The sequence below is a fragment of the Galeopterus variegatus genome, unplaced genomic scaffold (genome assembly GCF_000696425.1).
Source record: "Galeopterus variegatus unplaced genomic scaffold, G_variegatus-3.0.2 Scaffold212, whole genome shotgun sequence".
In the NCBI taxonomy this organism is placed as follows: Eukaryota; Metazoa; Chordata; class Mammalia; order Dermoptera; family Cynocephalidae; genus Galeopterus; species Galeopterus variegatus.
Genome location: NW_007726323.1, coordinates 358,778 through 374,925, shown reverse-complemented (window position 1 = coordinate 374,925; position 16,148 = coordinate 358,778). Strand labels below are relative to the sequence as shown.

At 54.6% G+C, this 16,148-nt stretch overlaps 1 protein-coding gene across 1 annotated transcript in view; it reads left to right on the top strand.

Annotated features, from left to right (window-relative positions):
* The window catches only part of SLC6A7 (solute carrier family 6 (neurotransmitter transporter), member 7), a 15,894-nt gene extending 4,407 nt beyond the window's left edge, over nucleotides 1–11,487 (top strand). The window contains exons 4-13 of the mRNA XM_008565900.1: nucleotides 1,445–1,583; nucleotides 3,018–3,152; nucleotides 4,048–4,151; nucleotides 4,279–4,403; nucleotides 5,114–5,226; nucleotides 5,308–5,439; nucleotides 5,555–5,654; nucleotides 5,850–5,950; nucleotides 6,530–6,697; nucleotides 9,807–11,487. Coding sequence (XP_008564122.1) covers nucleotides 1,445–1,583; nucleotides 3,018–3,152; nucleotides 4,048–4,151; nucleotides 4,279–4,403; nucleotides 5,114–5,226; nucleotides 5,308–5,439; nucleotides 5,555–5,654; nucleotides 5,850–5,950; nucleotides 6,530–6,697; nucleotides 9,807–10,016 — 1,327 coding nt within the window. The 3' untranslated portion in view covers nucleotides 10,017–11,487. The remainder of the gene's footprint in view (nucleotides 1–1,444; nucleotides 1,584–3,017; nucleotides 3,153–4,047; nucleotides 4,152–4,278; nucleotides 4,404–5,113; nucleotides 5,227–5,307; nucleotides 5,440–5,554; nucleotides 5,655–5,849; nucleotides 5,951–6,529; nucleotides 6,698–9,806) is intronic.
* The last annotated feature ends 4,661 nt before the right edge of the window (nucleotides 11,488–16,148 follow it).

Genomic DNA, 16,148 nt, shown 5'->3' with positions numbered 1-16,148 from the left:
GGTAAAGGCTGGCTGATAATAAAGATTATGATAATGGTAACAGTGATAGTAACATTTTGGAGTCTCAGTTTCCTTCACTGATAACAGTAGCTATTTCACAGGATGTAATCCTCCAGTCAATCTTTTATTCCCTCATTCATTCTTTTTTTTTTTTTTTTGGCAGCTGGCCAGTGTGGGGATCCAAACCCTTGACCTTGGTGTCTAACCAGCCAGCCCTCATTCATTCATTCTTTTAATGAATATTTATTGAGCACCTACTATATCAATAGGTCAAGCACTTAGCATAGGGCCAGGTCCACACATGTTAAGGACCATCTCAGATTCGTCTAACAGGAGAGATAAGACTATAATAGAGTACGGGATTGTTGTGAGAATTAAACAAGGCAATGAAGGTGAAACTGATATCAGTGCCAGGCACCTTGTGAGCCCTGGGAATGGTGGGTGTTAGAGGACATCGCTGCTCATCAACCTATCTCAATGCCCCCACTTTATAGCTGAGAAAACAAGGCCCAGAGGCTTCCTCAGTAGTTAGTGTCAGAGGCAGTACTGTCATTAAGGACTCCTGATTTCTGATCCTGTTCTGGAACATTCTACAATAGCCTGGTCCCTGGGTGGGGACCATTGGCTGGCAGGAGAACAGGCTAGATACCCCCAGCCCCTCCCTGCAAAGGGCTGCTCTTAGGAATTTTTCCCAAAATGGGCCCCATGTCTTGAAATGTTTTGTTCTTCAACCTTCATGTACTACACAGTCCATTTGTTTGTCCATTTCAAGTCCATCTTAAGTGTCTGCACCTGCTGAAGAATATCTCTGACCAGTGGGAAAGGACAGGCTTGGGTTTGCAGCTTAAAGCCACAGAACTTGATGTGGTCACTGGTAACTGCCAGTGGTCTCCACGGCAATGCCACGGCCCTGCCCCACTGCATCAGTCAGGGTGGGGGCAGGAAGCAGATGGCACCGTCAGAGGGCTCAGCTGAAGGGGGTTTAGTTAGTGGAGGGACTGTACAAAGGGCCAGGGACTAGCAATAGGGAGAGCTGTTCCCACCCCTGAAGGAGGCAAGGGCAAGGAACCAGGGGAGAACTGGAGCCTGGGAAGAGGGGCTGGCCAACAAGAACTGTGGCTACAGAAGAACATAGCCACAGCAGACATGTGTACACGTGTGTGTGCAAATACCCAGACTGCTCATTCCCCCCACCTTCCAGTCTCCTGCTGTTGCCTCCCATCAGCCGAACCCAAATGGAAGCCCAAGAGGAGGGGAGCCCAGGTGATGGGGTCTGTAGAGTCCAGCCTCCTGAGAACAGAGATGGCCAGAGAGGGACAGATAGGCATCGGGAGAGGTGTCGAGTGGAAAATAGCCACTAGGGCCTCATAGGCTGGACAAAGCTTTACTCCACGTCTGTGGAAAATGGCAGGGTGATCAGAACTCAGATCTTTGTCTTCCACAGCCGCTACGTCCTCCACATCCAAGGCAGCCAGGGCATCGGCAGTCCTGGGGAGATTCGTTGGAACCTCTGCCTCTGCCTGCTGCTGGCCTGGGTCATCGTGTTCCTTTGTATCCTCAAGGGGGTGAAGTCCTCGGGCAAGGTAAAGCCTTGGGGGCCCCAGAGGCCTGAGGGGTGGGTAGGGTGAGGGCTTCCTAGAGGAGGCAGGGTATAGACTGAGTCTGAGAAGATGAATAGACTTCAGCTGAAAGAGGGGAAGGAAAAAGGCATTGAGATGGAGAAGGCACTGCAGAAACGTGGAGGTTAGGATGGACAGAGGGCCGGGCTGCTTTACTAGATGAGAGGCTTGCCACGCTCAGGATCTATATGTCTGTATCCATACCCAGTGCTTGGCACCTTGAAGGGGGTCAGCAAGAGATTGTTGAATGCTTGGAAGGTGGGTATATGAGTCAGGACTCTTTGAGATGCATGTGACCCAAGCCCCATTGTCACACTCAGTTAGAAAGTCCAGAAGATGTGCTTCAGGCACAGCTGGGTCTAGGAGTTCTATTGATGTCATCAGCAATCTGGTTCTCTCAGTCTCTCAGTAATGCTTTCCTTTGGGTTGGCTTCCTTCTGAGGCTTCATTCTTCATGAGGTTGCCCCTGTCAGCTCCAGGCTTACATGTCACCTGTGTGGTGAAGGGTTGTCTCCTTCCCCAGTTTGCAAATACCCTAGAATTGAGTCTTGTTGGGTAAGCTGGGCCATGTGCCCATCCCTGAACCAATCTCTGTGGCTGGGCAGGTGGAATGCTCTGCTTGGTGGGAGTCTGGGTCATGTGGCCCCCCTGGAGCTGGGAAGGGAGTCAATCCCATTTAGGGAAAGTTGGGGTGCTATTAGTTGAAGAAGGCAAACTAGATACTGGGAAGACAGAGCCACACAGGGCCACTTTAGGTGATGAAGGGACTGGAAGGGTGATAACACCATGTCAGAGGACTTGGAAACCTTCTGAATGGTTTATGAAATAATTTGTAAAGTAAAACTTATTCCTCTGCAAAGTGCCGAGAAGTGTTGTCTACAAGGAACAGAGCCATTAAAAGAAAGACTAAAAAGATAGGGTAGAAACCATTTAGAAAGAGGGGTGAGGAAGTCATGGTGAGAATCAGGGCTGGTAGGATGTTGGGACTTGATGGTGCTTGCTGGAGCAGTGGCTGGAAGGTGAGCCAGGGAGGAGAGAGGGTAGAGGGTAGTGTGGGCACGTCGAATGCCTGATGACCATGTGGAATGCGTGTGCAGGGGGCAGGGAGTGGACATGGAAGGAGAGGCTCCTATAACCATCCAGGCAAGGACAATGGTGGCCTGGCCTGGGGGCCGCAGTGGAGATGGATTTGGGATGGCCATGGGGGGGCAGGGTGACAGCACTGTGCTGATGGCTTGGATGTGTGGAGGGACAGAAAGAGAAGCATCATGGATGATGGGTCCTGGCTTGGGCTACCCAGAGGTGGAGGAGGCGAGGCACTAAGACGAGGACTCGGGGAGAGGAGCAGCGTAGGAGGAGAGTTCCCCTGCCTTTGGCTCCCTGCTTACCATTTCTCAGGTGGTGTATTTCACGGCCACGTTCCCCTATCTCATCCTGCTCATGCTGCTGGTCCGCGGAGTCACCCTCCCTGGGGCCTGGAAGGGCATCCAGTTCTATCTCACCCCCCAGTTCCACCACCTGTTGTCTTCCAAGGTGAGGCCCTCAGGGATGGGGTGCAGAGGGAGGGCTCAGGCCTGAGCTGGGGAGTGGAAGGAGGGCTCCCTGGGGAAAATAGGGGGCAGAGGGCAGGAATGCTTCAGGTGGTGAGCCCCCAGTGCCAAGCTCTGTGTTCTGCCCTTCCTGTGTGTCTTTTACATTTTATCCTTGACAATCCTATGAGCAGATGTTATTCTCCCCATTTTACAGATGATAAAACTGAGGCCTGAAAGAGTTAGTGATAAGCTTAAGGTCACACAGCGAAGGAGTGGCAGAGCTGGGATTCCAGCCCAGATCTGACACCAAACCCCAAAGAGAGCATTAGTAATAATGATGTTAACAACACAGTACTGCCAGCTAACACTGATTATTTATTGACCAGTGACTGTGGCTGACACTGCTGTAGCATTTTGCACATATGTAGTAGTTTAATCCTTACCATCCCCCTATGAGGTAGGCACTGTACCTGTCCCCTCATTACAGACCTGTGGTCTAGAGTGGTGATATGGCTTTCCCAGGCTGTGTAGACAGAAAGTGGTGAAGCTGGGATCCAGGTCTTTCTGACCCCAGGGAGGAAATAAAGGGGCCACAAGGGCTTATTGTCAATACAGATCTATTGAAAACTTTACATTAGGCACTACTTTCTTCAGAACCAGACCAAGCTTAGAGATCATCTCCTAGACCCTGGGTGTGAAACTGAGGCCCAAAGAGGGGAAGAGCAAGGTTTGCTCCTGGCCCATGTCACTTGTGAGCCAGGCTCTTGACCGCGCCATCTCTGGACCTATGGCTCCGTCTCTGCCCGCCTCCTTCCTTCTCTTTCCCTGGCCCTCTGCACAGTGCTGTGTGCTGGCCCCTTCTCTCTGCTCTTCCTCTCCACCCTTCCCTGGCACAGGTATGGATCGAAGCTGCTCTTCAGATCTTCTACTCTCTGGGTGTGGGCTTTGGGGGACTACTCACCTTTGCTTCATACAACACATTTCACCAGAACATCTATAGGTCAGTGCCCTGCAGCCTCCCAGATCCTGGGGACTGAAGCAGGGAGGAGGGCGGCTGGGCAGGGAGGGCCTAGTGGGTTGAGGGAAGGTTGGCTCACCCTGGCCTGTGCCTGGACTTCTCCTGGCAGAGACACCTTCATCGTCACTCTGGGCAATGCCATCACCAGCATCCTGGCTGGCTTTGCCATCTTCTCTGTGCTGGGCTATATGTCTCAGGAGCTGGGTGTACCTGTGGACCAAGTAGCCAAAGCAGGTGGGTGAGGTCATGTGTTGGGCACAGCTGGGGCAGGGCCAGTGAGCACGTGTGAACCAGCAAGACTACGGATGGGTCTGTGAGGGCATTGTGTGAGCACACACGTGCATGCATGTGCCTACAAATACATGTCTTAGCTGGTATCTGAGTGTCCATGTGCGGAGGGATGGACATGCAAATGAGTGTGCGTTAACCTGTATCAGGAGGTAAGTGAGTTTCCATATGAGATTGTCTTATGTTTGTGTCCTGTTTGTCCCAGTGAGTCATGCCCTGTGTTGAGATGTCTGTGTGTGAGTGTATCAGAGTATGAGTGATTTTGTGAATCGCTGTGTCTTGTGCCATAGTGTGTATAAGTGTATGTATTGTTGGGATTATTTGTGTAAAGATTATATTCATAAGTGTATTGTAATGAGGTTGTGTATTTGGGTCTTGTGTTTATTCATGTACTCATTATTAAGTCATTTATTCTATCAACCTGTGTTTATTGAGCACCTACAGAGTGCTGGCCTGTGTCCTGGGAGTTAGGTCCTACAACTTCTCGAGCCTCAGTCTCAGAAGTCAGAGTGTCAGAAGTGTGCATTTAGCATGCACCTTTACGTTTGGCTAAATGAGTGTGCCCAAGTGGGTGTAAGCGACCATTTGTGTCTGAGTATGTATATCAGGGCCCACCACATGCTGCAAGCTGCTGACCCCCTGTGCCCTTGGCCCAGGCCCCGGCCTGGCCTTTGTTGTCTACCCGCAGGCCATGACCATGCTGCCTCTGTCGCCCTTCTGGTCCTTCCTGTTTTTCTTCATGCTTCTGACTCTCGGCTTGGACAGCCAGGTGAGCCCTGTCCACAGTAGTGTGTACCTCATGGGGGAAGAGGGAGCAGAACTCTGACCCCAACCCTCTTCTCCTCCACAGTTTGCTTTTCTGGAGACCATTGTGACAGCTGTGACAGATGAGTTCCCATACTACCTGAGGCCCAAGAAGGTGGTGTTCTCGGGGCTCATCTGCGTGGCCATGTACCTGATGGGGCTGATCCTCACCACCGAGGTGAGTGTTCATAAGGCTGCAGGAGGACGGCAGGAGCAGACAGCATCTGAGTAGGGAGCTGCAGCAGACAGCGAGGCTGGGAGAGGGTACCTCAGCGCTGTGACTTGTGTTCTAGGGGGGCATGTACTGGCTGGTCCTTCTGGATGACTACAGCGCTAGCTTCGGGCTAATGGTGGTGGTGATCACCACGTGCCTCGCCGTTACCCGGGTGTATGGTGAGAAGGGCCGGTGGGGGGGAAGTCGAGGCTCCCCGCAGTGGGAGAATGGGAATCTACCTTGAAGCCCCCGTGCACCTGGGTCTCTGGTCCCAAGGGCCAGGGTTTCTGATGGGGCAGTTGGGTTGGAGGAGGGGCTGCTGGCGCTTGCAGAGCCTGCGAGTGAGGCCATTCTCACTCCCCTCCCCCATACAGGTATCCGGAGGTTCTGCCGAGACATCCACATGATGCTGGGTTTCAAGCCGGGCCTCTACTTCAGGGCCTGCTGGCTGTTCCTGTCCCCGGCCACGCTCCTGGTAAGTAGGTGTGGGAGGGAGGATTGCTGGCTGGGGCCTCAACGCTGGCAGCAGAGGTCCCTTCTGCACATTTAGTCTGGTAGGGCCATCCTGGCCCAGAGTGGGGCCTCTGTCAGGGCTGTGAGGTGGGCACCTGGATCCTGGTCCACTCCCCTCCCTCTTGATGCCCCAGCTTCAGAAGCTGTGTTGGGCCCAGCCCTGCTTTTGGTTGGCAAAATGCGTGGGGCTTTCCCAGGCCTCAGGGCTGGGGCCTTGAGGCTATGCTTTCTCAGTCTTGGGGTTGGAGCAGCTCAGGGACAGGCCATCTCAGGATTAGGGTACTTCAAAGCTGGGCTGTTGCAGGTCTTGGTATTGGGTCAGCTTGGAGCTGGGCTAGCTCAAGCCTTGCAAAGCCTCCCAGGATGGGCTATCTCAGGTTCTGGTAGAGCTTAGCACACTGGGTGGCTCTGGACGGGACTCTCAGTCCTTGGGATGGGCCTGGGCTATCTCAAGCCTTAAGGTATCTCAGATCTGGGCTATCCCAAGCCCTGGGGCCCATCTGAGGCCCACTGTGATGCTGGGAGTCCCCCCACTCTGCAGGCTCTGCTGGTGTACAGCATCGTCAAGTACCAGCCCTCAGAGTATGGCAGCTACCGCTTCCCTGCCTGGGCCGAGCTGCTGGGTATCCTCATGGGCCTGCTGTCCTGCCTCATGATCCCAGCTGGCATGCTGGTGGCTGTGCTTCAAGAGGAAGGCTCGCTCTGGGAGGTGAGTCTGCCCCACCCTGTCCACCCTCAGCCCTCCTGACTGTGGCCCTGCCCTGAGCCACCCACTAGAATAGAAAATGTCCACACCAACACCTTGTCCGAGGCGTTGCAAGCTTCTTTTACCCTGAAGAGACCTGCTTGGGCTGAGATATTTCACGGCACCTATCATGTGGTAGGGCAGGTGCCACCTGCCCTGTGGCACCCCACACCACATGGGCCAAAGGCCACTGATGACAATGGACTGGCCCAAGGTCCCACAGTGAGCTGGGTGGGAATCAGGATGTGAACTCTGGTCACCAGCCCAGAGCTTCCCCTTGGAATTTAGGTAGCAACACTGAGCGACCCCAGAGGGTGGGCTGTCACCCTTCTCTTGTGCCCAGGAGTCCTTCTATGTCCCTCGGGTGGCCTGGGATAGAATGATGGTGTGATTCCTGTCCATGGCCAAGGCATTGTGGAGAGATGAGGAAAACATAGGGAGGACAAGTTATTTGGCACAGAGGTCTTCAGGCGTCAGGAGAGGGTAGTAGTGACTCTTTGTGGGACAGTAGATATGCTGTGTGACCACAGCAAGGTCTCACCCCTCTCTGAGCCTCAGAGCGCCCTCTGTATATGGAGCACTGCACATCTATGGCCATGGGTGTGGAGTCCTCTGGTGGCCAGAGGCTGTCACTATAAATTGACTTGAGTGGGCCTGATGGGGCCCAGAGAGAGTCTGGGGACCTCCCACCAGTACATCCCATCAGAGGAGTGCTGGAGCCAGCTAGCACTGATTCAGGAGAGCTAACTGTTAAATATCCAGGAATGTTGTGAGCCAGTTGACAAAGCACTGGTAGCTTGCACTTGACAGTGGTGGGAATACTTATGCCACTGAAATAGGCTACAATGCAGGCCTTCTCCCCGCCCCCACCTGCGATCTGCTTACCAGCATGCAACCGACCACCCCCACCCTGCCCCCACGGAGCTGCACTGCCCCTCAGCTGTCCTCACCTCACCTTTGTGTCTCCACCTGGAGAGAGGCTCAGTGCCCTTCCTACCACCCTTGCACAGCAGAATTGGGCCACAGGGTTGGCCTGGAGTTCAGCCACTATTCTGCCTCCAACTGCTATGTGACTTGGGGTAAACTCCTTCCTGTCTCTGCACCTCAGGAGCCTCCCCTGTGCTACTAAAGGGCCCTGTCTCCTTGTTTGAGAGCCGTGGTGTCTGCAAAGGGAAGGAAGATGGGAGTTGTTCCAGTAGGGGCACCAGTTCCCAGGAAGCTTGTGGTCCTCAAGCCTTGCTAATGAGCCACTGGGACTGCTGGGCTCCCCAGAAGCCACTGCCTCCTCCTGTCCTGGTGCCACAGCCAAGTGGAGGGATGTGTTGTTGGGGGGTTGAGGGGGGCGATGAGCCCTGCAGAGAAGTCATTGCCTGGCTCAGGAGTGCTGACTTCAGGGACCATGGCTTCCAGCACTGACACGCTAGGATCGGAATCCTGGTTCTGCCATTTGCCAGCTGAGTGACCCTAAGCAAGTTACCGTACCTCTCTGAACCTCGGTGTCTCCATCTTTAGAGTGGAGACAGTGATAACTACCCACAGGGCTGCTGTGAGAAGAAAAGGAACTTATCAACATACACAACATCGTGGGAGGCAGAAAAGCAGAGTATTTAAAAAGTTCAGGACAGGTTGTCATGGAGGGGATAGGTGTACGAGGGAGTTCTACTGTCATCCAGTAGGCAGAGGTCAGTGCTGCTAAACATCCTTCCATGCACAGGCCAGCCCCACTCAGAGAATTCTCCAGACCAAACTGTAATCTAAGTCCTTGCTCTCAGGGAGCCTGTATTTTAATGTAGGAGACAGGCAATAAACACACACAAAGGCTGTGGTAAGTGCTAGACTTTAAACAGACAAACAGAGACGAAATGAGAGTGCAGGAATAGAGAGGGTTGGACAATTTTATCTTGGCCAGGAAGTCAGAGAAGACCTCTGTGAGGAGGTGATGAGGTGCTGACTAATGGACAGAGCGATCCATATAGATAACTGGGAGAGCGTTCCAGGCAGAAGGGCAACAGGTTCAAAGGCCCTGGGGCAGGAGGAGATGGCATGTTTGGAACAGCAAGAAGGCTGGTATGACTGGAGCAGGGGGAGAGGAGGAGGGGTGGCGGGAGCCAAGGTCGAGGCGGTAGACAGGGGCAGGTCATGGAGGTCATGGAGGCCAAAGAAACACCTTGGATTTCATTCTATGTGAGCTGAGAAGCCATCAGCAGGTTTTTGAGCAGTGGGGTAACATGCTCTCAGTACATTTTCATAAGTCTCACTAGGCGGGGAGTACCCAGCTGTGCTGGCCATGGGCTAAGGGCATTACATACATCATCTCCCTTGGAAACTGCACCCAGGGGCTTCACTTAATGCTAGTTGCCTCCCTTTCTTTAAGGGTCCTGGGGCTCCTCTCCCCAGCAGGGCAGGCAGAGAGGGCTTTGGGAATGTGGCTTGAGGAGAGAATGCTGGAATGTCCATGCTTTGTGATCACCCTAGTTCTCTCCTTCCATGGAAATGGGGCCTTTCCCAGAGGGAAAGGTCAGAGGCAGAGTTAGAGGGAGGCAGAATGTCAGGGCTGGGAGAGACCAGGAAGGTCAGCTGTGATCCCGCCTCAGTTCTCCTGGCTCATGCCCCTTTCTCAAAAGCCCCCAGCTCTGTAGGACTCAGCATGTGAGGGAAGGGATCCAGAGTGAGTTCTTGGATAGGCCTTCAGACACTCAGAAGAGGGGCCTGCTGCATAATCGTGACAACCACCATTTACCTACCAGGCCTTAACCTGTTCCAGGCCCCCTGCTAAGTATCTTCTTGGTGCCCTCACAGCAACCCTAAGAGGGGCTCAGGATCCCCCAATCCAGGGTCAGGAAGCAGAGCACGGAGAGCCCTAATTGTGTTGACAAAGGCCAACAGTTTATAAGTGACAGAGCAAGATTCTCTTTCAGGCACATGAACCACTCTCTTTGGGAAGTCACAGTGCTCCCCAGCCCCGGGTTGTTGCAAGGACCAGGTGATGTGGTAAGGTCTTTGCTGGGCGCCTGGCCACAGCAAGCGCTGTACCAGTGCTGGCCGTTTTCACCGCTGTTGTGCTCTGCTGCAGCGGCTCCAGCAGGCCAGCCGGCCGGCCATGGACTGGGGCCCATCGCTGGAGGAGAACCGGACCGGCATGTATGTGGCCACCCTGGCCGGTAGCCAGTCACCCAAGCCACTGATGGTGCACATGCGCAAGTACGGGGGCATCACCAGCTTCGAGAACACGGCCATCGAGGTGGACCGCGAGATCGCTGAAGAGGAGGAATCTATGATGTGAGGCCGAGGCAGGCGGAGAGAAGGCCCTGCCTAGGACCTCACGGTCCCTTCCTGGGGGCTTGTAAGGGGCAGACTGCCCTCTGGGGTTCTGAGAGGCTCTGGGAGGTTGCCACGGCAATGCCAGTTCCCCAGGGCAAGTCCCTCCTTGTGGCCTCTGCCTCTCCTGAAACCTGTCAACCCCCTGCACACGCACGTGCACAGACCCATTCAAAGCTGAGAATGATCCAGTAGAGCTCTCACTTTGCAGATGGACAAATTGAGACCAAGGAGGAAGAGACTTGCCCAAGGTCACATGGCAGAGAGGACTTGACCCCAGGTCTTCTGACCAGCCACCTCCCTTTTCCATGGGGCAGCTGGCACCACTGTCTCATCTGTGTTCAGGGCCCACACCTCTCCCTTTTCTCAGGGAGCCAGTCCCCCACACTTCAACACAACCAGAATCTTGAGCCGGGGCAGGAAGGTTCAGGGCAGTGAGGGTCCCGAGGCCCTGGGGATTGAAGGTCAGTAAGCCAAGTGGGGAGAAAGATCCCTGTGGGTCCATATGTGCAGGCCTGGTTTCTCAAAGGAGGCGGGAGCTGAGGGCCCTGGAGAATGGGGCAGGTTTGCAGAGAGAGAGGAAGAGGAGGGCAGGGTGGGGAGGGCCTCTGGTCCAGGAGCTGCCTGGTTGGGACAGAGACCCAGAGTGGTTGGAGACATTGGTGTTGCCAGGTTATAAGAGGGTTTAAGTCAGATGAAGAATAACAGGGAGTGGGGAGCCAGGAGAAACGGTGTGGGCGGGGGATTTGCATGATACAGAATATCTGGGTCTGGGTCTGTGCAGGGTGGATTAGAGGGGGACAAGGTGGAGGTGGGAGGCCTGTGGAGGACAGGCAAGAGGTACTGATGGCTTGAGCTAGGGCATTGGGGTGGGGTGGGGAAAGAAAGGAGGAGCCAATGCTTTAGAGAAGAGCCACCCCTTCACCTGCTGGACCCCGTGCCCGCCGTGGCAGGGAGGGTTGTGCTGCACAAGCTGTAGAGATGGGAACGAGGGGTCGTTGTCAGGAACCGAGGCCCCTCTCTTCCTTTCTCCCTGCCCTGCCGGCCCTCATTGTCTCCTCCAGCTCCAGGTGCTGCTGGCAAGTTGGCCTTGGCTGTGGATGACCAGGGCAACCAAGAGCATCAGAGATGGTCCAAACACAAGGCTGTCTGGTCCTGATGCTGCCCACTCTGCTCCAGGGTGCAGGTCCCAGGGCCTGGCATGGGGGTGGAGGGAAAGAAGCAAGGACAGCTCGCAGTACCTGGGGTCCCTGAGAGATGGGGGTTTGGGTGCAGAGACACCTGTGCAGGTCTCCTGCACACAGTGTCCTCCAATGGGGCAGGACACCCTGTGCCACTGTGGCCAGCCTCTGTGCCATGTCTCCTGGTGTTTCCCCAACCCATCTGTGTTCTGTTAGTTTATTGTTAATAAACACCAAATGAGGTCATCCTCCTTACCCTGTCTCCTTACTGCCAAGAGCCGTGAGACAGACAGCCAGTGCTTTCCAGCTCCCATTGGACAGATAAGGAAACTGAGGCTCAGCTAGCTCCTTTCCCTGCTCTCCTGGCTCCTGACACTTGCTCTACCATTTCCCTGTGGCAGTGTTGGGTGGGTGGGGCTGGGGAAGGAAGGTGAACTCTAGGCCCTTAGAGACTACCTGGTGCCCTGTGGGTAAACAGGAGGCCCACAGAGGGGAAGAGACTTGCCCAAGGTCACCCAGCTAAGGCAGGCAGAGCCTGGGGCAGGGGCGGCACATCAGGGCACTTCAGCTGTCTGCTTTCCCCAGCCAGCTGCTTTCTTTCCCTCTCCAGCTCCTCCTCAGCCTTTCCTGCAGGTAAAAGCTGGAGCTGGAAGACCAGGCCTGGGAGGAGCCAAGTTTCCCAGGCTGGAAGAATTTCCTGCTTGTACCCACCCCCTCCTGGCAGGGCCTTGTCATATAAAAGAGTCCCAGGGCCTTTCAAATGCGAGGTCCAGGTGTTTGCAAAGGCTTTGATTGGGGGTGGAAAGGAAGGGTGGCTGCATATCTTAGATATTAATAAATTACCCCTAACAAAGGGCCAGGCCCCCCTTCAACCCCTCTTTGTTTGGGGCTCTTGGCTAGGGAAAAGAGATGAATTTGCTAATTTGCAGACGATGCAAGAAAGGCCTTCACGATTCAGGATGCTTCTTCCCACACCCAGAGGAAGGCTCCAGCCTCACAGGCAAGGCCCCTAGCGCTGGCCCCTGGCTGGGGAGAGGCGCTCTCTGCCCCAGGCACTGGCCATGGTCTTGTGAGCATTACTCACGCAGCCTCTTGGCTGCAGCCAGGTGCCCTGGGAGTCAGGAGTGAAGGATCCTAGGAGTCTCAGTATCTCACCAGCTTTGCTTCCCCCTGCGTGCTCTCCCCCCTTCTCACCCACCCCTGCCTCTGGGCCTGCGGTTCCTATCCTGCCCTCCCTGGCCTCATCTTCCAGTCTGTTCTGCTTTTTCCATTTCCGCTGCTCTCAGACAGCCCTTCCTGCAGTGACACCCTTCTCCCTCTGCTGCCTGCCCATGCCATCTCCCAGCTGCTCCCATCCTGGTCCCTTTATGGATTTCAGGTCTCCCTGGCTCAGAACAGACCCCGATCAGGCCCTGACTGTAGTAGGAGCTGAGAGGAGATTGGGGAGTCCCAGTTGGAGGAATCCGTGACAGCATAGTAAGCACCTCAAAGGAAATGTCAGCCCTGCCCAGAGTGCGACCCCTGCCTGAAATCCTAGACTATCCTAGCAGGTGGCAAACCCAAATGCCTGCAGAGCTGTTCAGGGAACCTGGGTGAGCCAAGCTGTTGGTGTGAGTGGGAGAATAAGTGGCAACGGCCCATTAGTGAGTATTGGAGAGACCAGAGGGAGTGCTGGAGACTGCAGTGAACTAGAGAAGACAGCACTCCTGTCCTAAGAGGGAGACTATTTCTCAGAAGTGTGGGTCCAGGCCGCCAGATCTCTTGGCTTTTTAAGAGTAGCTGGAAGTCTAGGTTTACATGAAAAGTTTCCCAATTTGAAATGTGGGCAACCCATTCAAAAGATGTAAAACAACATGGCTCAGTTAGGGCCCTCCTTTGACCTCTCTGTGCAGGCTGGTGGCACTGGAGACTTAGAGGATGAGCAGCCAGAGGGCAGGGCTTGCCTGAGGTCCCAGGTTGGAATGTGCTGGAGCTGAGGCCAGGTGCCAGGACTCTCCGCCCCCACTCGGCCCTCTGCCTCTTCTCTCAGCTGATCTCTGTGTCCATGGAGCCCCAAACTTGGGAGGCTGGTGGGGAGCTCTGGGAGACAGCATGGGTGTCAGGCTGGGGTGTGGTGGAGGGTAGCCTGGGCCCTTCACTTCTGTTCTGGACTTGTCAGAGAAGGTGTTCCCTTGGGCACCCAGAAATACTGTGATGAGGCACTGGACCATCCACAGTCACTTCTGGCCTATGATCTTTGAGAGCAAACATGGAGGGGGGAGGGGGTAGAGGCTCCTCCCCACACCATTAGGGTCAGCCGTATTCCCAAAGTCAAGTGAGGGTCAATAGACACCAGGGGTCACACTGGTTACCTTAGTGTTGGTCCTCAGTAGGCCCAGCTCCCTGTGTTCCCTTCCGCCACCCCAGCCAAGTTCATCTCCGCCCTGTACCCTGAGCAGGCCCAGGCTGTCCTACCTCCCATCCTTTGCTTAGACGGTTCCTTCCATCCTGACCTATTGTCTTCCCATACACCCGCTGGGATCCTAGCCATCCTTCTAGGTCCCTCCTCCATAAGCCTTCCTCCATTCCCCAACCAGATGTGGACTGCTGGAATCTCCAGGGGTTGTGACTCAGTCCTACATCTGGTGAGTCCTGACGGCCCGGCCCTGCCTGTCCAGGGAGCTCGCATGGACAACGCATTTCATTTCCATGTAGTTTAGACTTTTGTATTGTGCTCCTTGGATGCCACAGCACTTTGGGGTGGCAGCAGGACATTCTGCAGAGGGCCCAGGCTGCTCAGCCACACAGACCTGGGTTCATTCCCAACTCCACCCCTCCCTGGCTGTGTGATCACTTAACCTTTCTAAGATTCAGCTTCTTTACCTGTAAAGTGTTGGTAATGACAGCCCCTACTTTGTAGTATGTGTTTGGGATAATGCTGTGGGCTCCAGCACAGGCCTAGGGCTTGGTGGACATGTGATACATGCTTGTTGACTGAAGGTCCACATTTGTGTCCATGGCCTCTGCCCTTCCACCCACTCCTCCAGGACACAGGCTGTACTTTCCTCACCTCTGGCTTGTGCCAGTGATCCCACAGGGCAAGTTCACAGCTCTGCACGATGGAGCATCAAACTGAATGTAGTTCTTTGGTGGCCCTGGAGATAACCAACAAGGAGTTAAGACAGCTGCAGGCCCTCCTCTGAATCCCTCGTGACCTCGGTTGCAGAGCCTTGGGGTCTGTGGTGGATGCTGTCCTCCAGACTCATTTTTTGTTGGTGGCTCATGGAAAGTTTGGCTCTTTGAGCTCCAGGACACTCCCTCCAGGCCTGAGGCCTCGCTGACGCTGGTCCTGCCCTAGAAGGCTGTCCAGGGCCGTCTGCCCGCCCTCGGATCCTTGGCCAGCATCCCCCTGCTCCATCTCCTCCTGACTTCCTGCTGCCTTGGCCTTTTCCCCTGGGACAGGGCAGCAGCCTGCCCCCTCTGGCCACAGGGAGGCCTCCTCCCAGCAGCCCCACCCTAGACCACTTTTCATTTGGAGGAAAGCAAGCCTTTTCCCACTAAAGTCCACAGCTTCTGTGAACTGCAACCCCTAGCAAACTGGAGCCACTAGAAGCCAAGGCGGACTTGGACATCTGCTGGTCAGAGCCAAATCCCAGCTGAATCTGCTACTTCACCTCTCAGAACCCTAGTGTCCTCAGATGTAAGATGGGGAAAATAGTTTTCCCCTTGCAGGGGATTAAATGAGATCATATAGATGCTCAATGCATATTTTTAAAAATTAGCAAAGTGCTTAGTGCAAAATGTGGCATGCAGAAACCCTCTAGGTGGGATGGTCCTCATTAGCCAGCTGTCACTTGTACACATGAGGAAACTGAGGCTCAGCTCCCACCTCCTACCAGCCCAAGGAGAAGGAGGCCAGGGGTTGGCCTGCCTGGAGCCAGGGACTGACCAGGGTTTGCCAACACCACCCAATTCATGGCAATGTGTCCTGAAGATTGGGTTTCAGTGTCCCCATCTGTAAAACCAATGCGTTGAACAGGAACAGTGGGCTCCACAGAGGTGCCTCAGGGGAGAGAGGTGAGCAAAAGGGAGCCCTCTGCCTCCACCCATCCCTTTCACCTGCTAGGGACCGTGAATGGGAGCTAGGGAGGGGAGCAGCGGACCCTTCTTCAGAGGTGGATTTGGGATTGGCTCAGCCTGGTGGGAAGGAGGTTTCATTCCTCCCGCAGGATGGGTTTAATGATTAGGAACCCTGATGGTTTCTACAGGGAGCTGGGATGCCCTGCCAAACCGGGAGGAGTAGGGCATGCAGGCTGGGAGTGGGCACAGCAGTAAAATCATCTGGGCCCCAAGCTTTGCTCTGACCTTGACTCTGCTGACCTAGGGTCAGGGTCTCAAAGAGCTTTGGGAATTGGGGTGGCAGAAGTTTCAGTCAGGGGAGAGGCCAATGGTCAATATTGATCTAGCTGAGTCAAGGGGGGAAGATGGGGAAGCTGGAAGCCTGGATTGGGGCATCCTGATAAATGCATCTTCAGGCTCCCAGTGTGACTGTGGGAACTGGGGGAGGGCTGCTCCATGCAGGATTCCCATACCTGGGTTACTAAAACTACAGCTTCCTGGACCCCTGCCCAGCCTAATGTATCCTATTCTCTGAGGGTGGGGCCTGAAGCATCTGTATTTTTAGCAAACTCCCTGGGTGATTCTGCAGCAGCCAGCCCAGTTCCTGTATTTGGGGACTACAGGTTCAATGTCATTGTAATAATGAGGAAAGAGAAGCCCAGTGAGGGGAACGTGCCTTATCCAAGGTCCCATTGGGAGAGAATGGTGATAATCCCTCCTCTTTTGGAGGGTGGATATAGTCCACCTCTAGCTCCATCCACACCCAGTTGAGGTCCTGCCTTGGGAAGGAATGGCTGGGCCAAGATGCCTTGGGGGAA